Below are 19,500 nucleotides of genomic sequence, written 5' to 3'. Positions count from 1 at the left end.
GGCTTACAGTAGAAGTGCATGAGTGGAACACTGTGAGGATCTAGCAATCCACAGTGGGATAATGCCTATCTGACAATACTTTAAAGGTAGGTTATGGCTCCCTGTGACCCTACAGTTTTGATTAAGACGGCATATAAACAAACATTTTCTTGTATTTCTTTTTAACAAAAAATAAATATTGGAAAAGCATATATGAAACAATAATAAAGTATTAAATTGCACAAAAGACACTGAATACTGTACAATACCATTCTTTCTGGAAACCCCAAAAAATTTTGATATTCAGGGTTTCAGAAGATCTGCTTAGAAGGTCAAATACGTCACACCTTGGCAAGGGATGTATGTGAATTTCCCCTTGGGATTAATAAAGTATCTATCTATCTATCTAACAGATGATCTACAAATCTATGATTTTGAAAACGTATTAAATGCACCGTATCCCAGACCTGGCCCTGTTTGACTACCACCTGTCCACCAGTCTGAAAGACAGATATCTCTAAGGGAAACATTATGGCAATTATGAAGAAGCCAATCTAATTGACCATTTATATCAGAATCAGATTTATCCATTAATAACAGAAGGGCAAGACAGACAAAAAGGTGTGAACTCTCATACCAGGGACACTAATGCCAATGTCACCTTACACGAGTTCTAGTCATTTGGTATGTCAGATTTGCTGAATGAAGTTACTAATCTTGATGCCAGACTAAAATAATGTAAATGAAGGCTACAACTCAAAATCATTGGAAAAGTTAGTATCTGCATGACTAGCATTAATGTGGCTCCTCTATAGCTAAAATTCCTACATCGACATATAACAAATGCACACATATAAATTTTTTTAATTGAATTCACTATTACATTTTATTCACAGATTACTTTTATATGTAATACTGGCTAATTCTACTCATAGTTCTACAAAGTAATCAAAATCTATGAAACATGTTTAAATGTGGATTCCACCATCTTAAGTGCTAGAAATAAATCATCAGTAGCATTAATGTAAAGATCTAAGTACTCAATATAAAGTACATGTCTAGAGTGTAAATAAAAGTTTCTATAAATTAGTGACTGTTCCCCGAGCAAGGATTCATCTAAACAACCCGAACATTCATTAAATGATTTCACTACTGTTTTTGAAAGATTATTGAAAAGTTAACAAAACCATAAAACACCACATACTTGTGTCCCTGAAGGATAAACAGGAGCAAATGCAATTCCAGCATCTGTAGAGCCAAGGCGCAATTTACCAGCTGTTGTAGTCAGCAAATCTCTGAGAGTAGATCCTTGCTCATTGTTGTGCGACACCAATGATGATGATTTACAGCTCAAAGAGTCTAAACTGTTTGTTAATTCCCTTTCCTCCTTGATATACTTGTTTTCTGGAGATTCTTTATTTTCTGAAACAAAGGAAGGATTTAGACATTTTCCAAAAGCACCTCTTATTTTTCAAGGAGGACTATGTCAGTTATTTTATCCTGAATTAATAATCTCACTGCTTTTGTAAAAATAATCAAGTAATGTTACAACACAAAATAAGAAATATTTAAACTGGCATTTTAACTTAAGTGCCTCAGAATGAAACTCAGCCAGTATGTTTTATATGAATACTTTATATAAATATAAAAAGAAGTTCCTTTGTTGGTAAATATTAATTAGAAATCAATTTGCTAAAGAAATCATTTTCTCCTCATTCCTTCTTCACAGTTCTGATTTCAAAACAGTATTAAATGTCAAATAAAAATGTATTTGGCTGCCACACATTTTGCCAAAAAATGCAGGAGCTGAATCTCACCTTTCTTTTCTTCCCTGGCTTTCTGCTCAGCTAAATCTGCTAGGAAATGCAAAGGAGACTGGGATTCAGGATGAGATAGCTTGCTATCGGTGTCACTTCCTGGACTACTGTCGCCATTGGTTTCTATTTTTTGCAATGAATTCTGAAGCTGAAATTCATTTTTTGTTATTTTATTGCTGTGATTAAGAACATTTTTCAAAACCTGAAACAGAGGTAAAAATAATCCACAAATTAGGTGACTATGAAAAATTTGAAAAACAAAACAGACTAACCAAAATCTAATGAATCAAGACAATGTATTTATTAACCAGCATTTTGTGCGATGGCACATTACATAACTAATATTGCGATGAGCCTAGAATATCTGTGACTTTCACTCAGATAATACTATTGTATTTAAGCAGGTATTTTATTTATTTCTGCAGCTGATCAATGTTTTTGTAATCTCTAATTCTAGTACTGCATGCACTTTGTTTTTAACTACGTGTGTATAATATATCCATCGCCATGTAAGTTTTTTCAACTCTGGGGTATACATTGTAATTATTACTTGAGATTTTAAAGCACTCTATGCCAACTGAAGTTTTCATCTTTCCCTAAACAACTTAATAACTTGTTTGTTATTGGAATGTAACTACTTACAGTTAACAAAAGCATCTGCATTCTGAGTAGGTGGCTTTATAGCAATTTGAGTGCTGCAAATTGCCACAATTACATTAGGAAAACACTGCTGCTAATTTCCTTTTCATGTCTGCTTGTAAAACCAAACTACTTGGAAACTGAACGTAGTGCATTGCCAGTTGTTTATGGCTTGGCAGGCAGGTGCCTGTTGTCATAAAGCCAACTGTTGTTAAAACCAGGATATGAACAGGTATGACCTAATTTTGAGCAGTGTGACTTCAGGGCTAACTTAGTACATAGTTCCAAGAAAATGGTTCTTGAAAATTTAAATCGGCTCATAAGTCAGTCATCATCATGGTTAAAAAAAGTTCAAACAGTCCTAAAAACCTCCTGACTTCATATATGCCAGTTGCATAGTCTTTTAAGTAAGGACAAACAAGCCATGTTAGGCTACATAGACATCGTATTAATAGTTTGTGTGCAGGAAGTGAAATCACGTATGTGCTTTTACTGCAGTTTGATTTTTAATTCTTAGAAGTGACAAAAGATAGATAATATAAACTAACAGAAAAACAAAAAAGTTCTTCAATGAAAATAAGCAGCATTAGCCCTTTTAAAAAGAGACCAAAACAGAGTATACGCATCATATTTATCACTTTTAAAATTGAACTAGCCAACCCGCGGCGTACCATACGCCACATAATCAGGCCGGTTTTTGAATGATTTTTAAGCACAGGGAGAAAATTAACATTTGAAAAATCGGCAATGTAATAAATCAGCAAGAAAAGCAACATTGTAACAATGCACAGAACGGACCAACACACAATTGTCCGTGACTCAAAACTGGTGGACCGTCCTCGCGCCTTCTCCTGCCAGACGGAGGGATGGGGGTGCACGGCGCGGAGTATGGAACGGGAGTAGAGGAGAAGGACATCCATTCAGCTCCGTCCGTCATGCTAGTCTGCTGATTTGTCATTCAGTATGCACTGCCCGCTCATGTGCCCACCTCCAACTCGTCACTTGAGTCATCGTCTTTAAACAGTCCAGATGTACCTGTGACTGACTTAGACTTTTCATTGCTCTGTGCGGTTTTGGCTGCTCTTCTATATATAATCCACGAAGACACCCGAATATGGTGGTAGCAAGGTGGGAGGGGGTTGTGTACAAAGGGTTGGGACGCAACCAGTGGGAGCGTATGAGTCGCACTTAGTGGGAATTCCACAGTTTGCAGCCCGAATTGGGTTCAACGGCTTACCCACGCCGGGTAGACACACGCTCAATGTCATGCAGAATTATTTATTGAATGCTAAACACTTTTGGAAAGACACTGTTGTCTAAAACAGGTTGGTGTGAGAATACAGCAGTAAGCGAATGAAAAGATGGAACTCTGGAGAGAGCAAAATACAAGACAATAGTGAAGCCGCGGCAGGGAGGGTTTAAGGATACAAGAGAAAGTGAATGAAAAGATAGAACTCTAGACTTTTCACTGCTCTGTGCGGCTTTGGCTGCCTTTCTATATATAATCCACCAAGACACCCGACCACGGTAGTAGCGAGGTGGGTGTGAACAAAGTGCAGGAGCATCTAAGAAGACTCATGTTTGTCGCGGATGCGAATTGCTGTATGTAGCATGTAAAACAGTTTGCTATGGTGCAAGCGGTTGTGCGTCGTAACCGAAAACTCGGTTTTTAAAGACTGCTTACTTCATTGTGTTTTAACCTCAGTTGTAAAGGAATGTTTTAAGGACCCCATGGGATACCCCTCGGTTTTGGCTGCTTTTCTATATATAATCCACCAAGATACCCGACCACGGTAGGAGGGGGGTGTGCACAAAGGGTAGGGACGTAATGAGTGGGAGTGTATGAGTCACACTTAGTGGGAATTCCACGGCTTGCAGCCCGAATGGGGTTCAACGGCTTACCCACGCCTCTCTGCGCTGAGTAGACACACGGTCAATCTCATGCATAATTATTTATTGAATGCTAAACACTTCTGGAAAGACACGGATGTCTAAAACAGGTTGGTGTGAGAATACAGCAGTAAGTGAATGAAAAGATGGAAATCTGGAGAGAGCAAAATACAACACAATAGTGAACCCGCGGCATAACAAACGCCGCGTGGCTCAGACGTGCACGTGGACTCTTACCACAGACGAAAGGGACTAACTAGGTGGTCGGTGAGTTTTTGCGTCCGGGCAAATGGGCAGGCAGTGTAAATGCCTAGAGAGCGAGGGAAGACGCCAGCCGGTGAAAAAGGAGTGTTGGTGGGCGCGAGAACGTCTTCAGTGTTCCTGCAGGAGCATCTAAGACGACGCATGTTTGTCAAGGATGCAAATAGCTGTATGTAGTGTGTAAAACAGTTTGCTATGGTGCACGCGGTCGTGCGTCGTAACCGAAAAGTCTTTAAGTCTAAAAGTTTTTAAAGACTGCTTACTTCATTTTGCTTTAACTTCAATTGTAAAGGATTGTTTTAAGGATCCCATGGGATACCCCTAGCAAACCGTTTCACACGCTGCATATGGCGATTCACCTCCGCGAGAAACATGCCTCTATGAACAGTCAACGTAGGTCGGAGGTGCATGACATGCACATGACATTAACCTGACCTGCACTGCATGTGGCCTCTACGACAGACGAATATAAATGGCGCCATTTTTTCTGTGTGGTCGTGGCCCTGCGAGTTGTCATCGTATCCAATGGTCTTGGAGTTGGTGTGCGTGGTTCCTTCCTGCGTGCGCCATAGGTGTCTCACTTGGCGGTGGCTTAGTGAATCCACGCCCCTTCAGGCGTGCTTTTCATGGTTGTCTTGCCTTAGTGAATTATATATATATAGATGTTTATTATGTCAATGCACATATCCATGATCCATATTTCCTTGATCAACGGTGTCGTTATTTCCCACTTCCTCCATGGATCAGAGTTGCCGTACATATAAGCAAGTTCTCCCATAAGTTTTTCATTTATAAATCATGACTTTTACATGGTAAGTTACACATGCACATTTAATTTAATGTGTGTATGGAAGTTTTTAAAATCTGACCCCTGGCTTCTTATCTGAAACATGCTTGATATACTTCCGCACTACAAATTTTTAAAAACATACCTGTGAAACTCCATTTGTGGCAGGGAGTTTGCCAACTTGAAAGTTTTGTTTACTGGCACATGGGCAATGACATTTAATTCCATACTTCTCTTTTAAGGAATGCATCGCTTCCACCAGATCTGTTAAAACTATTTAAAAAAATATAGGTGTGTTTATATGATAATCACTTTTTAAATAAAGCATTTGCTTACATAAATGGCAAAAATGAAAGTATTCAATTGTCCATAATAAATATTGGAAATTAGCATAAGAAGAACAACAAAGTTAGTCTTAAATAATACATTGTCTTTTTCTAATTGTAGAACAGATGGCAGTCATACCGTTCAAGATTAACTACTACCACTACTACTTAGAAGCAGAGAGACGGAGAAAAGGCTGGGGGTGGGGAAGGTTGTGGTGTTTATTAATCAGGGAGATTTAGAAACTGGCAGATTTCTAAAAGGGAATATTTGGCCATACCATTTCCTGGAATAATCTGTGTTGGCATCAAGTGCTTATGGTCATGAGGCTGTCCTTTGACACACTTCATCCAAGCGTAGAGTTCTTTGTCTAAATTATAACACAACATTTGTTACCTAATTTGTGAAATACATTCTCCATTACTCATAGCAAAATACCATTACCTGTCACTGAACAATAAAAATAAAAAATCTTGAAAACAAATGTGATCACTTAAACATTAAAAAATAAGAAAACTACAAAGTACATTTTGATGTAAAAAAATATAAAAGTATAGTATTACAACCAAGCACTTACTTTATCAAGAAACAGAGTGTTTTACTGATAGTATTTAACCAATCATGCAATATATGAAGACTTTACTATTTAAATAAATATGTTCAGGATAACTTGTGTTTAAAAGATGACTGGATGGATAGATTATAGAACTGCACTAGACCGGACCTTGTACAAAATTTAATCTCTTCTCTTCATGTTCTAAATTCATATTTTTCTATAAAAAAATAATTTTGCCCATAACTGCAAATAAGCAGTTTTATTACAAAATACTGTCATTCTAATCTAATAAAGCTATTTCACATTTTTGAAACCTAATGCAAGAAATGCTGCATTCCTGTTATTTGTATTACTAACTTAACAAAACATTGAATAATGTATTTGTTTTGGGGACTAAGCATATTTTGAATGGCAAAGGCATTTGTACATTTTGTATCATTCATATACTACAAAATATTGTATCACCAGTAGGGATGGAAATGAATTGTTTTAAACTATTATTTAAGAAATAACAACAAAATACTTACTGAATTTTACAGATTTTCCTGAACTATAAGCAAAACCAATGTACTAACCATAAGTGTTATTTTTACTCAACATTATCATGATTCTGTCAAAAAGAATTTTACTACTATATAAAGTATATAAATACAAAATTCTTTTTACAGCATGACTGCATTATACTGAAGATATTATAAAAACAAAAAAAAAAACAATCACTGTCTGACCTTTGGAGCTTTTTCTTTCTTTTGCTTTGTAACAATCCAAACAGACCACAAATCCACATTTTTGGCAGACCCAATGAATGTTAAACAGTGTTGCTTCACATGCATCACACATCTCCCGTACTCCCCTTACAGCTCTTTTCCAGGCTATTTTGGCTGAAAGGCAAAGTAAACATTGCTGATGAAATGCACAATTATAAGTCCCAGATGTGAAGGGGGTTGGAGGGTGTGGAATTTTTCCTTCTCTTTAACAACAGATGGTGTTAAAAAGGAAACTTTGGAAGTTCTTTCACACTCAAATTCATATAATTTAAAATACCTTCAGAAATTTTACTATAATGAACATTCTCACATAATCAGTACATTGTAGATTTCAAAATACCAAAAACAGTCAGTACATAGAAAATGACTTAATTGTACCATATAAACAACATTTTATAACATAATTTCAAATTAATTAGTAGTTGTGCATTCTAGCATTACATGTTTCAATGGGGTTTACATTTATGAACAGTTTCACTCTACCATTATAGATTATGTCAAGTTTAAGCACATCAATTGAAACATTAATTGAAATCAAATGCAGAACTAACCATCTTTTTTAATCCATGTGATAGCTGTATTTTCAGACATAACTAGTTGACAAAATTTATCTCCAATGTAGTCCAATATGTATTTGGAAGTGTCCAAGTCAAGATCATTGTCTTCATAATCACCTGGTGCCCAAAGATTAATTGCTTCATCATCATACTGGTCTGGAGAAGAAAAGCCATCTATCCTGACTACTCCATTCTTGCTAAATGAAAGGCTAAGAGAAAGAAAGACTGGGTTAGACAAGAAAGTTAATGCTGTTTTTTAAATAAAATGTAGTCTGGCATTTTTCTTCCAGAATTCCACTTTGTATGACGTATTACCTTCCTATACAGTTGTTGTATTAAGTCTTATTTACTACTGTACATTAAATAAGTCTGCTTTTTAAGCCACATTAAATACAACAACACTGCATTTATAGCACAGATGCATTACTGAAGAACTTTCATGCTTATGTAGAGATTTTCAAATATCTCAGATGACATGTATAGTATTATTTACACTCTATACACATGGCTTACATAGCAGAAATATGTAGTTCTGTTCTAACACTAAATCAGCTAGAAGAAAAAAGCTGCAAATAATCAAAACAAACAAAAACTAGCAATTAGGTGAGTGTGTTTATACTAAAAATATCAAAACTATTTCAAAATAAGTTCAAAATGCTAAATTCAATCTCCCTAGTGTTAGACCCAAGTGTTACTCGGGCTGTGAAAACAGTGCTAAAAGCTTTACTCCAGAATGTCACTCGGGCAAACATACAGACACATCTCGCATAAGCGTTAGATCCGAGGATTACTCAGGCTGTAAAAACGCTAACAGCTTTAGTCCCATGCGTCACTTGGGCTAGAGTATAGGCATGTCTTACGTAAGCGTCTGGCCCTAGTGATACCTGGGCAACGGTGTAGACACATCTTCTCCTTGCCTCATAATGGTGTCTTGTAAGAACAATTTTTCAGCAGCCCAGGTGTTGCATGCTCTTGGCAGTGATACAAACAGTGATGCAGAGGACCATCACATCAGCAGTGATGACGAAGTGAATCTGTCTTCAGGCAGTGAAATTCAAACATTAAGTGAAACTGAAAGTGATTCTGATGAATACGAAAGTGACGCTCGTGTTTGGGTTTCTGTTGACCCTGCTTCAAATAAACCAGCACCACCTCATTGTGATTTTGTGGGGCAGCCAGAAATAAAACTGAAGGTTGAGAGGCAAGATCCAGTTACTTCAAGTTATTTCTTGATAATTACGTGATCAAAAGAACTGTTGTTGAGAGAAACCGTTATACTGAATGGTGTCAGGTAAATGACTATACATCTGAGCAGTTTTCCCATTCAAATATATATCACACAAGACATATATTAGCAATATATACAGTATCAGTATCATTATTATTCATTTAATATTATTATTACTCATTACTTTTATTTGCATCATTGTGACTTTGTACTTTAAGTGCTTTGCATGTGTTACAGTAGAAAGATGAGATTTAATACACATTTTTCAAGTCACAAAATGCTTTTTTTTAAATAATGTAACACTTAGGAGGTTAAGTAATTTTTCAATTTTTATTTTATTTTGATAATTTCACATATTATAGTCTAAAACTGCTTTTTGACCATCCTGAAATCCAATTAGAGTTGGTTAAAAAGGAGATTTTTCTGCTGTGATAGTTTATTGTATATTGTATATTGTTATCAATAATGCTGAAAATCATTGAAAAAGGAAGCTGATGTAGAAAAATTTAACACTATCTTTCTTTGTGATGAGAATAGGGGATTTACCGGCGAAAATAATAGAACCTGCAGAAAACAGGGGAGTGAGCAGTTTCTTCTCCTTTCTTACTGCGGACAATTCTGCATTCTCTACACTTTTGAAGGTTAGGTCCAATTTCCGAGCAAGAATCATCCTGCAGGAAAGACTCTCCAGTCTGTTTCAGCTTCTTCACTTTACGCCAGTCTTTTAATACTGACCGAGGTATACCATCTGTAAATAAATTAACACATAGGCATGAATACATTATAATCATTACATACTAAACAATCAACGCTAAAAAAAAAAATCATTGTATATGCTTCAGAAATTTTATAGCCTACTAGTACCAATTTCTTACGTTATACATTGCAGTACACATACATTGCAATTGTGTACTTTAAATTATACAGTAACATATGTTATAACATTTTAAGTTAAACATGCTAAAATTTAATTGATGCATAAGTTTGCCTTCAAAAAGCACTTGAAGAGCAGTAAGATACTTAAAACTAGCACTAAAAATGTCTTGGAAAGAGGCCTTTCACATAAATGAGAACATTCCTAGCTGAGGCATAAATGTGACTGGTACATGTGTTAACCAGATGGACTTTACTGGATTTCCTAACTTACTTAATAGAAATAAATAAGTAAAGATTTGCCACCTGATACTTCAAAGGATGTAAACCCTTAAATACAAGAAAAGTAATATGAATCCATTTCTATGAGGCATATCAAAATCAAAACACGCTATGATGTAATTTAAACAAGATTCTTAATGTAGATTCAAAGAAAGGAATCAACTTACTGCTGCTTGCCAACTTCAGCTTTGTTTTCTCTCTTGCACTTCTGAAAATACCATTTGGCTTAACGTCCTCCTCTTCCCTTTCACTGTCACCCTTTTTCTTTTGCATATCATTTTGCTTCTTTTTGTATGTAGGCTTGGGCTGTCGTTTTGCCCTTTGCTCCGATTTGCTTTCACTTTCATCTGAGTCATCTGTCTCTGAGCCTGACTCATAAGGCCGTTTGGTTCTTCTTCTTGTTTTCCTCTCATCTTGAGCAAGCTTGTCTTCTTGTCCTTTGAATTCCCTATTTTCCACATCACTTGATGTTGATGCAATTAAGCTAACAGTGCATGGCTTTATAATCTCTGACACAGAGCTCCCCAGCTTCTCTGTTTTATTAGTGTTTTTATCTTCTTCTGAATGTCTTGTAAGCCAGGCTTTTTTAAGTTTTGTGTGGTAGTTAGTCTGGCTTGAAGTGACAGGTTGCCCATTAGTTAAACAATCTGTTTTATTTCCTGGGTTGCTTATTCCACTACTGTCTTGTGCAATTACTACAGAACAATTATGAATTTTAATATTACTAGATTCATTTGAATTCGAATTTTTTGAATGAGCTGCAGCCAGTGCAGCTTTGTGTTTTTTTAAATGGACAAAATTTCCTGTATATGTAAGCCCCGAAGTCACCAGTGCAGTGCTTCCTGTACTAACTTGTTGAAAAGAACACGGAGATATACTTTGAATTTTATTTTCCTGTATATCTGCTGTGGGCTGCATTCCACTTAACTGTAAAGAACTTTCTATTTCAGGACTACCAGAAACAGTCAATGATACACAGCCTGTCTTTTCAGACTCTCTTAAACTTAAAATACTAGTAACTGGGGTGACAGAAGTGGTCACTTCAGTTTTGGTACTGCATATGCTATTTGCAGCTGCTACAACAGTACTGGAAACAGTTCCCTGGGATATTGCTTGAAAATTCTTTTTGTACCTAGCACAAGTTTCCTCTATGCTTGTACTCTGAAAAATTACTCTCCCAGATTCTGGGCCTGTTGTTACTTTCAGGCAGTCTGTCAGATTTGTTCCTGTAAATGATCCTTCAACAGCAAGATCTTTACAAACAGCCTTTGGTCTTGGCAAGTCATCATATTTAATGCATGTAGGCGGTCGGACAATCACAGATGCTGTTGCAGCCTGTGGCTTTCCACTACTTTTTCCTAAATGCCATCCAGCTTTCTCATGGCTTAGAGCATCTCCAGCTTTTTGAATGTCTGATGAAGTCATTACAGTACTGCTTTTAGAAACCGCGTCCCGGAGCTCTGGTAACAATGTTGGAGGTTTCTGCAATTCAAAGGTTTTTCCAGCTATACTCACTGGTTGGATTGGTGTTAGGGTTGGTGGAGAAAGTCTACCATAACTGCCCTCCTTTCGATCCAGAGTCTGCTGTGTTGGGGGGTGAAAGACTGGAGCTCTGTGCAAAGCTGGCATACATCGAAGAGGATTTGATGGTGAGATGGCAGGACTTCTTCGTTCATTTCCAGACGCATTAAGAGAATGTGAGACCATTTGCTGAGAAAGCTGTTCAGTCATTTTTCCCACTAACCCCTCTCCTTCTGGCTGATGTTTAATCAAGGGAGGCGGTTTTGAAAGAGACTTACTGTTAAATGAAGTAACAGCTAGAGGATTAGCTGTTGCTGAAGAGCTGCTGCTTAACTTCTCAACGTAAGAATTTAAAGTTTCCTTGGATGGATATAATCGTGGTGGCTCATTCACTACACTGTTTGAAAGGGTAGTGAAATAATTACTTTGTGGCAAAGTCTGTGGCACTGAATGTTTAAATTTAAAAAGTTCAGATGAAGACCGTTCAGCCTCTTTATTTTGCTTCACAATATGACTTTTGGGACTGGACCTGTTGGGTAATCGATTATAAGTATCTTTTTCCCCTTCATTTGATTTCATTTTAGCTGTAAAAGGGGCTACTTCAATGCTTTCCTGAAGAATTTTGCGGTTTTCCTCTTTGTATTTATTCATTCTGTCCCCTGTTTCTTGAAGTTGCTGTTTGCAGTGACCTGAAATTGTATCCAAGAAGTGTCTGTGCAGATGGCTTTCCTTGCCTGACTGACTTCTGTTGTTCTCCTGATCGGGTTTCAAATGTGCTGGAGTTGCAGATCGCATTGGCTCAATAAACGTTTTCTTATCGTGTTCCCTTATTTTAAAAGAGTAAAGAAACAAATAAAATTTCTAAGAAAGTCATGAAATATCTGAAACCATTCTTTCATAGCTTAACAATAAGTAATATATTAAAACGGAATGATTTCCTGTATATTAGAAAGTAAGCAAGTGAAGTATTATAAACTTTTCATTTTTGCTTTACTATAAATGCAGTTAACTGATACTTAAAAAATAAAACATTAATATACATGAACAAAGAATAAAACGTTTACAGTAGTTCAAATACTTTGCTAGAACATAACACTCCAGAGTATGTCATCTATACTAATAAAAGGCAAAGCCCTCACTGACTGACTCACTCACTCACTCACTAATTCTCCAACTTCCCGTGTAGGTGGAAGGCTGAAATTTGGCAGGCTCATTCCTTACAGCTTACTTACAAAAGTTAAGCATTTAGAAATTCTACGCCTAACGGTCATAACTGGAACCTTCTTTCGTCCATATACTGTACACGGCCATAGCCTGCAGGTCAGTTGCCGTGTAACGCGGAGTTGCGTCCCGCGTCATCACGCCTCCCACGTAATTGAGTGCCTGCCCATATAAGGTCAATATTCACGGGTGAAGAACTATGCTTATGCAAACGACCTTCGATGCATGTACTCCGAGCAGCTCACGTGAACTGACTGAACGCAGTACGCATACAAGCATATTCATAAGTGCAGCTACTGTGGAAGCAAAGCACACGGTGGAAAAAGTCAATGTCCAGCTAAAGGAAGACAGTGTAAAAAAAAACAATGCATGCAGTGTGTGATGTCTCAAATAAGAGAACCGATTTGGGTAGTGAACACTTCGATGATTGAAATCTGTTATCTTTACAATGGTTGACAGCAACACTCATAACAGTGACAAAACAATTCATTGACAATCATGTTACGTTATTTTTAAAATGTTCCCTTCTCTTTTTCATAACTTCTTTAACACACTACTTCTCCGCTGCAAATCGCAGGTATTTTGATATATATATATATATATATATATATATATATATATATATACACACACACACACACACACACACACACATATATATATACACACACACACACACATATATATATACACACACACACACACACACATACATATATATACTAGCAAAATACCGCTCAGGCTTACGAGAAGTAGTGTGTTAAAGAAGCAATGAAAAGAAAAGGAAACATTTTGAAAATAACGTAACCTGATTGTCAATGTTGTGAGTGAGGAGTGTTGTTGTCATATATATATATATATATATATATATATATATATATATATATATATATATCTATCTATACATATACACATATATACATACATACATATCTACATATATACACACACACAGCTATTTCGTATCAGTGCAATACGCTGTTTGTTAAAACGGTTGACTCCCGGTCTTACGTGCAATAACAAATCAAATCATTCAGTTGTCTTTGCTCATATGTCATTTTAGAGCTGGACGCCTGGCATCTTTTTTTGGCCACAAGTTCGTTTCTGTTTGGTGTGAGGTTCTGTGTTGTGGAGATTCTCAGGATGGATTGCAGGTGCTCATCAGTGAGGCTGACTCCTGTGTGCTGTTTTGTTAGTCTTTATCACTGAGAAGAGCTTCTCACACAGATATGTGCTACCCAACATGCACAAGGTTCGAGCCGCATTTAGACGGACTTTTTGTTCTTCAAAGTCACCAAAGCGCGTGCAAACTCAGTGCGCAATAACTCTAGCTTCAATAACTTGCAGCATCATAAGCTAGACTTGATTAACGCGTAAGTGTTCAGCAAGGCAGCTGAAGCGCTGCATTATGGGATCTGTAGTTTATTGTGTTACCAGCGCTTCATATACCCGGGCCATTAATAACAATAATACAGTATATAAAATGATCTCGCGGGCCGGATATAATTACACGCGGGCCAGATGTGGCCCGCTGCCCTTGAGTTTGACACATATGGACTAAATAGAACTTGAAAAGATATATTTTTCAAATGTGATCGCGCAATTCAGATAGAGTTGACGCCAAGACTACAGCCTGCATGCCTCAATGAGTCATCCTCCCTCGCTCTTACTTTTTACCGTTCATCTAATGAATACACTGAGTATGGCTTTACCAAAACAATCATTGATGGCGAATAAAGTATCCATTATTCGAGTATGTAGAGCGGGATATATATATATATATATATATATATATATACCCGCGTATCGCAGCGGAGAAGTAGTGTGTTAAAAAAGGTAGAAAAAGAAAAGGGAACATTTTAAAAATAACGTAACATGACTGTCAATATACAGTATTTGTTTTGTGAGTGTTACTGAGTGTTGCTGTCATCAAGGATTTGATTATCATTATTTCTTTCAATCAGGTTCGTATTTGTAGGATGTGTTGTGTTCAAGTTACATTCCGTGTTTGTCAATCGTTGTAAAGATAACAGGTTTCATTCATCGATTCGTTTCTTACTGCATCAATAAACAGCTCGTCTTCTTCTTTATCTGAGACCTGACACACTGCATGCACGGGTTTTTTTACACTGTCTTCCTTTAGCGGGACATTGACTTTTTCCACCGTGTGCTTTGTTTCCACAGTAGCTGCATTTATGAATATGCTTATCAGGCGCTTCATATTTTTTGCTTCCTTTTCAATTGTGTAATTCGGTTTTGTTCAGCTCTTTGGAACTGTTGCTTTTTATCTGTGCACTGCGTCAGTTCACGTGAGCCACTCGGTGTACTTGCATCGAAGGTTCCCCGCTGTGTTGGTGCCATCTCGTGCTATGTCCATAGCTTTATTTAATGTTACCTTAGTCCTGGCACTTAAAACTTTCTCTCGCAGTTTCGCTGAGTTTGTGTCAAACACCACCCTGACCATCTCATCTTCCTCTCCATAAGCACAGTCCTTCACCCGTGAATATTTACCCGTGGCAGTTTGCTATTAGATTGCTGCTGACGGACGGCCTTATATGGGCAGGCACTAAATTACAAATGCCAGCGGCAGCCTGTCTATGAACTTAATTTAAAGTGTAGGTTTACATCGTGCTTTGTTTCGAAGTAGCAGAACTCATGAATATGGTTGTATATGTCACTTTCTTCGCTTCTTATTGTTTCGCTGCCTTCTCAATTATATAATGCATGTTTTCTTGAGCGCTTTTTGAGGTCTTCCTGGTTTTCTATGTACTGCGTGATTACGTGGGAGGCGTGATGATGTCACACGAAACTCCGCCCCCACGGCGTTGAAGCTCATCTCCATTACAGTAAATGAAGAAAAACTGCTTCCAGTTATGACCATTACACGTAGAATTTCAATATAAAACCTGCCCAACTTTTGTAAGGAATGAACCTGCCAAATTTCAGCCTTCCACCCACACGGGAAGTTGGAGAATTAGTGATGAGTCAGTGAGTGAGTGAGGGCTTTGCCTTTTATTAGTGTGTATATATATATATATATATATATATATACACACATATATATATATATATATATATATATATATATATATATATATATATATATATACTGTATATATATATATATATATATATATATATATATATATATATACACACACACACATATATATATACACACACACACACACATTATATATATATATATGTATATATATATACACTGCTCACAAAAATTAAAGGAAGACTTTAAAGAAACACATTAGATACATCAGATCTCAATATGAAGTTGGATATCTATACAAATAACGACAGGGCAATGTCTTAGGAACAAAAGGATGCCAAGTCTTTTAATGGAAATAAAAGTTTTCTGCCTACAGAGGGCTCAATTGTGTAGACACCCTAAAATCAGAGTGAAATGAAGATGTGGCAGGCTAGTCCATTTTTTCAAAACCTTAATTTCTGCTACTCAAAATGCGTTTCAGTATCTTGTGTGGCCCCCACGAGCTTGTATGCATGCTTGACAACGTCGGGGCATGCTCCTAATGAGACGACGGATGGTGTCTTGCGGCATTTCCTCCCAGATCTGTATGAGGACATCCCTGAGCTGTTGTACAGTCTGAGGAGCAACCTGGCGGCGCCTAATGGACCGAAACATAATGTCCCAGAGATGTTCTATTGGGTTTAAGTCAGGGAATCATGAAGGCCATTCAATTGTTTCAATTCCTTCATCCTCCAGGTACTGCCTGCATACTCTTACAACATGAGGCCGGGCATTGTCGTGCATTAAGAGGAAACCAGGACCTACTGCACCAGCGTAGGGTCTGACAATGGGTTCAAGGATTTCATCTCGATACCTTATGGCAGTCAGAGCACCATTTCCTACGCAGTAGATGTCTGGGCGTCCCTCCATGGATATGCCTCCCCAGACCATCACTGACCCACCACCAAACCTGTCATGTTGAGCGGCGTTGCAGGCAGCATATCGTTCTCCTAGTCTTCTCCAGACTCTTTCACGTCTATCACAGCTGCTCAGGGTGAACCTGCTCTTGTCTGTAAAAAGTATTGGGCGCCAGTGGCGGACGTGCCAATTCTGGTGTTCTTGAGCAAATGCCAGTCGAGCTCCACGGTGCTGGGCAGTGAGCACAGGGCCCACTACAGGACATCGGGCCCTCAGGCCATCTTCATGAAGTCTGTTCCTGTTTGGGTAGAGACATTCACACCAGTGGCCCTCTGGAGGTCATTCTGTAGGGCACGAGCAGTGCTCAGCCTGTTTCGCCTTGCACAAAGGAGCAGGTATCGGTCCTGCTGATGGGTTGAGGACCTTCTACAGCCCTGTCCAGCTCTCCAAGAATAACAGCCAGTCTCCTGAAATCTCCTCCATGTTCTGGAGATTGTGCTGGGAGACACATTAAACCTTCTTGCTGCAGCACGTGTGGATGTGCCATCCTGGAGAAGTTGGACAACCTGTGCAACTTCTGTAGGGTTAAGAAATCGCCTCATACTGCCAGTAGAGATAATTACTCAAGCCAAAACTAGCACGAGTGGAAAACCAGCCAAAAAAGATCAAGAGGGAGAAACTTGAAATGACCTCCACATGTAAAACCAGTCCTGTTTTGAGGGTTTTCGAATTGTTGCCACTTTAGTGCACCTGTCGTTAAGTCCATGAACACCAATACAGCTGAAAATGATTAACAATGACCTCAGCTGCTTAACCAACCAGAAAATTATCAGACAGGTTTAATTGATTTCATGCCAGGCCCAATAAAAAAAGTGTTCCTTTAATTTTTTTGAGCAGTGTATATATACACACACACACACACATATATATATATATATATATATATATATATATATATATATATATATATATATATATATATATATATATATATATATATATATATATATACACATACAGTATATACACATACAGGGGGTCCTCGGGTTACAATGTTTCGACATACAACGTTTCGAGTTCACAATACTCACTCCCATAACAGCTTAAAAATATTGAGTCATGAGAAGGAATAAAGGTAAGCATTTTTTACAATCATTTTTTCTGTTACTACAGTACAGTATATTTATGTCCTTTTCTTTTTTCTCAGGCTTAGATTTTGTGTTTTTATGTTCAAGATTATGATTTTGCAAATGTGTTAAAATAGGTAAGTGACTTAGGCTAGAGTGTGTTTCGACTTATACCAAAATTCGGGTTACATCACTGTTGTAGGAACGGAAATGTGTCGTTACCCGAGGACCCCCTGTATATAGTTTTTCTGTCAAATAATGCAAAGAGTACGCGACACGTGTTTCACGCTAATTCTGGGCTCATCAGGTGTACACACTCTCTGCATCCCTGCTCGAGAATCGAACCTCAGAACATCAGCGTCAGAGGCGAAGCCTCTTACGTTGTGCTACGGCGTGTGATTCGTTTATTTGACAGTATGTTGATCGGGGTAATTACATTCAATGCATTCGTAGTCTGAATCACAATCTGATTGTATGGTGTGTACGCCTGATGAACCCAGAATTAGAATGTCGCGTACTCTTTGCATTATTTGACTGTAAAACTATTTCAACCATTCTATGATCTGCTTCTCACAATTGAAAGAGGCCACCACAAGCGTCACCTGGTAGGTAAATACCCATACAATCACATTGTGATTCAGACTATGAATGCATTGAATGTAATTACCCCGATCAACATACTGTCAAATAAACGAACCACACGCCGTGGCACAACATAAGAGGATTCGCCGCTGACGTTCCGAGGTTCGATTCCAGAGAGGGGATGCAGTGGGTGTGTACGCCTGAAGAGCCCAGAATTAGGGCGAAATACGTGTCGCGTACTCTTTGCATTGTTCGACAGTAAAACTATCTTAACCATTCTATGATCTGCTTCTTGCAACTGAAAAAGGGCACCGTGGATCTCCCTATAAACCACATTGTCAGTTCGGCCCTCCGGTTGTAATATGACTAAGCTGTGCGCTGAGCTTACTCTTGAGCATGCAACGTACAGTTGGCCATGTGAAAAGCAATCTTGTCTCAAATCTCACAGCTTGGATTGCTGCTGTCATAATCGGTTTGAGTTTCATGGTTTGTTCCAATTACGACAGTATTTGCAGGACTTGTGTTGAAGTGACATTCGGCATCTGTCAAACGTTGTAAGCATACAACTGGTTTCATCGATAACTTCACATCCAGCTTTTGAGAATTTAAACACTCATAAACATCAAAGTGTCCACTACAGAAATCATAACCTGTCAATCTAAGATGTTTAAGAGGCATTGGTGGTTGTTGAAAGGTGTAAAATATTTGGTCATTTCGGTACACTTGAAAGCAACAACCGAACAATTCAGCGGCAGCCATCAACTCACATGCAGATGCATAGGTGAAGGGCTTAAGCATTTCACTCTTATAGTGCTCCTGTGTAGTATAATTATCTCCCGTACCGTCATCAGTCCACACCTTGAACTTGTCCCAGTCATTCAATACATAAGACACAATGTTCCTCCGGATATCAAGAGAGCCTGATATGGCCGTGCAATATGTAACAAAGAGAATGGAAAAGGTAGGTGCCATCTCTGGGAATGGAAACCACTCGGTAAATGACAGTTCTTTGATCGATGGGGATCACCTCGATAGACATGTTAATGCGGGTACGGTTGGAATGATAAAGGAAATGGGTACCTGAACAATGTAAAGTAAATCTAAAATACCTACACAATAACTATAATCGTAATAAATGAACAATAAAACAGCGGAGAAGCCGTGGACTAAATAAAAAGGCTGTAGTTA

The 19,500-nt window shown here is 37.9% G+C and overlaps 1 protein-coding gene across 3 annotated transcripts in view; it reads right to left on the bottom strand.

The window, feature by feature from the left end:
• The window catches only part of jmjd1cb (jumonji domain containing 1Cb), a 354,346-nt gene that overhangs the window by 31,707 nt on the left and 303,139 nt on the right, over window positions 1–19,500 (bottom strand). For all 3 annotated transcript variants that reach the window (XM_039771144.1, XM_039771154.1, XM_039771164.1), the window contains 8 exons: window positions 10,128–12,307; window positions 9,352–9,553; window positions 7,572–7,786; window positions 6,982–7,134; window positions 5,978–6,067; window positions 5,519–5,646; window positions 1,797–1,998; window positions 1,184–1,401 (listed from right to left, as the gene is read on the bottom strand). In XM_039771144.1, the coding sequence (XP_039627078.1) occupies window positions 1,184–1,401; window positions 1,797–1,998; window positions 5,519–5,646; window positions 5,978–6,067; window positions 6,982–7,134; window positions 7,572–7,786; window positions 9,352–9,553; window positions 10,128–12,307 (3,388 nt within the window). The remainder of the gene's footprint in view (window positions 1–1,183; window positions 1,402–1,796; window positions 1,999–5,518; window positions 5,647–5,977; window positions 6,068–6,981; window positions 7,135–7,571; window positions 7,787–9,351; window positions 9,554–10,127; window positions 12,308–19,500) is intronic.

Source organism: Polypterus senegalus, chromosome 1 (genome assembly GCF_016835505.1).
Source record: "Polypterus senegalus isolate Bchr_013 chromosome 1, ASM1683550v1, whole genome shotgun sequence".
In the NCBI taxonomy this organism is placed as follows: Eukaryota; Metazoa; Chordata; class Cladistia; order Polypteriformes; family Polypteridae; genus Polypterus; species Polypterus senegalus.
Note: the sequence above shows the minus strand (reverse complement) of the source record. Positions and strands in the feature narration are given on the sequence as shown.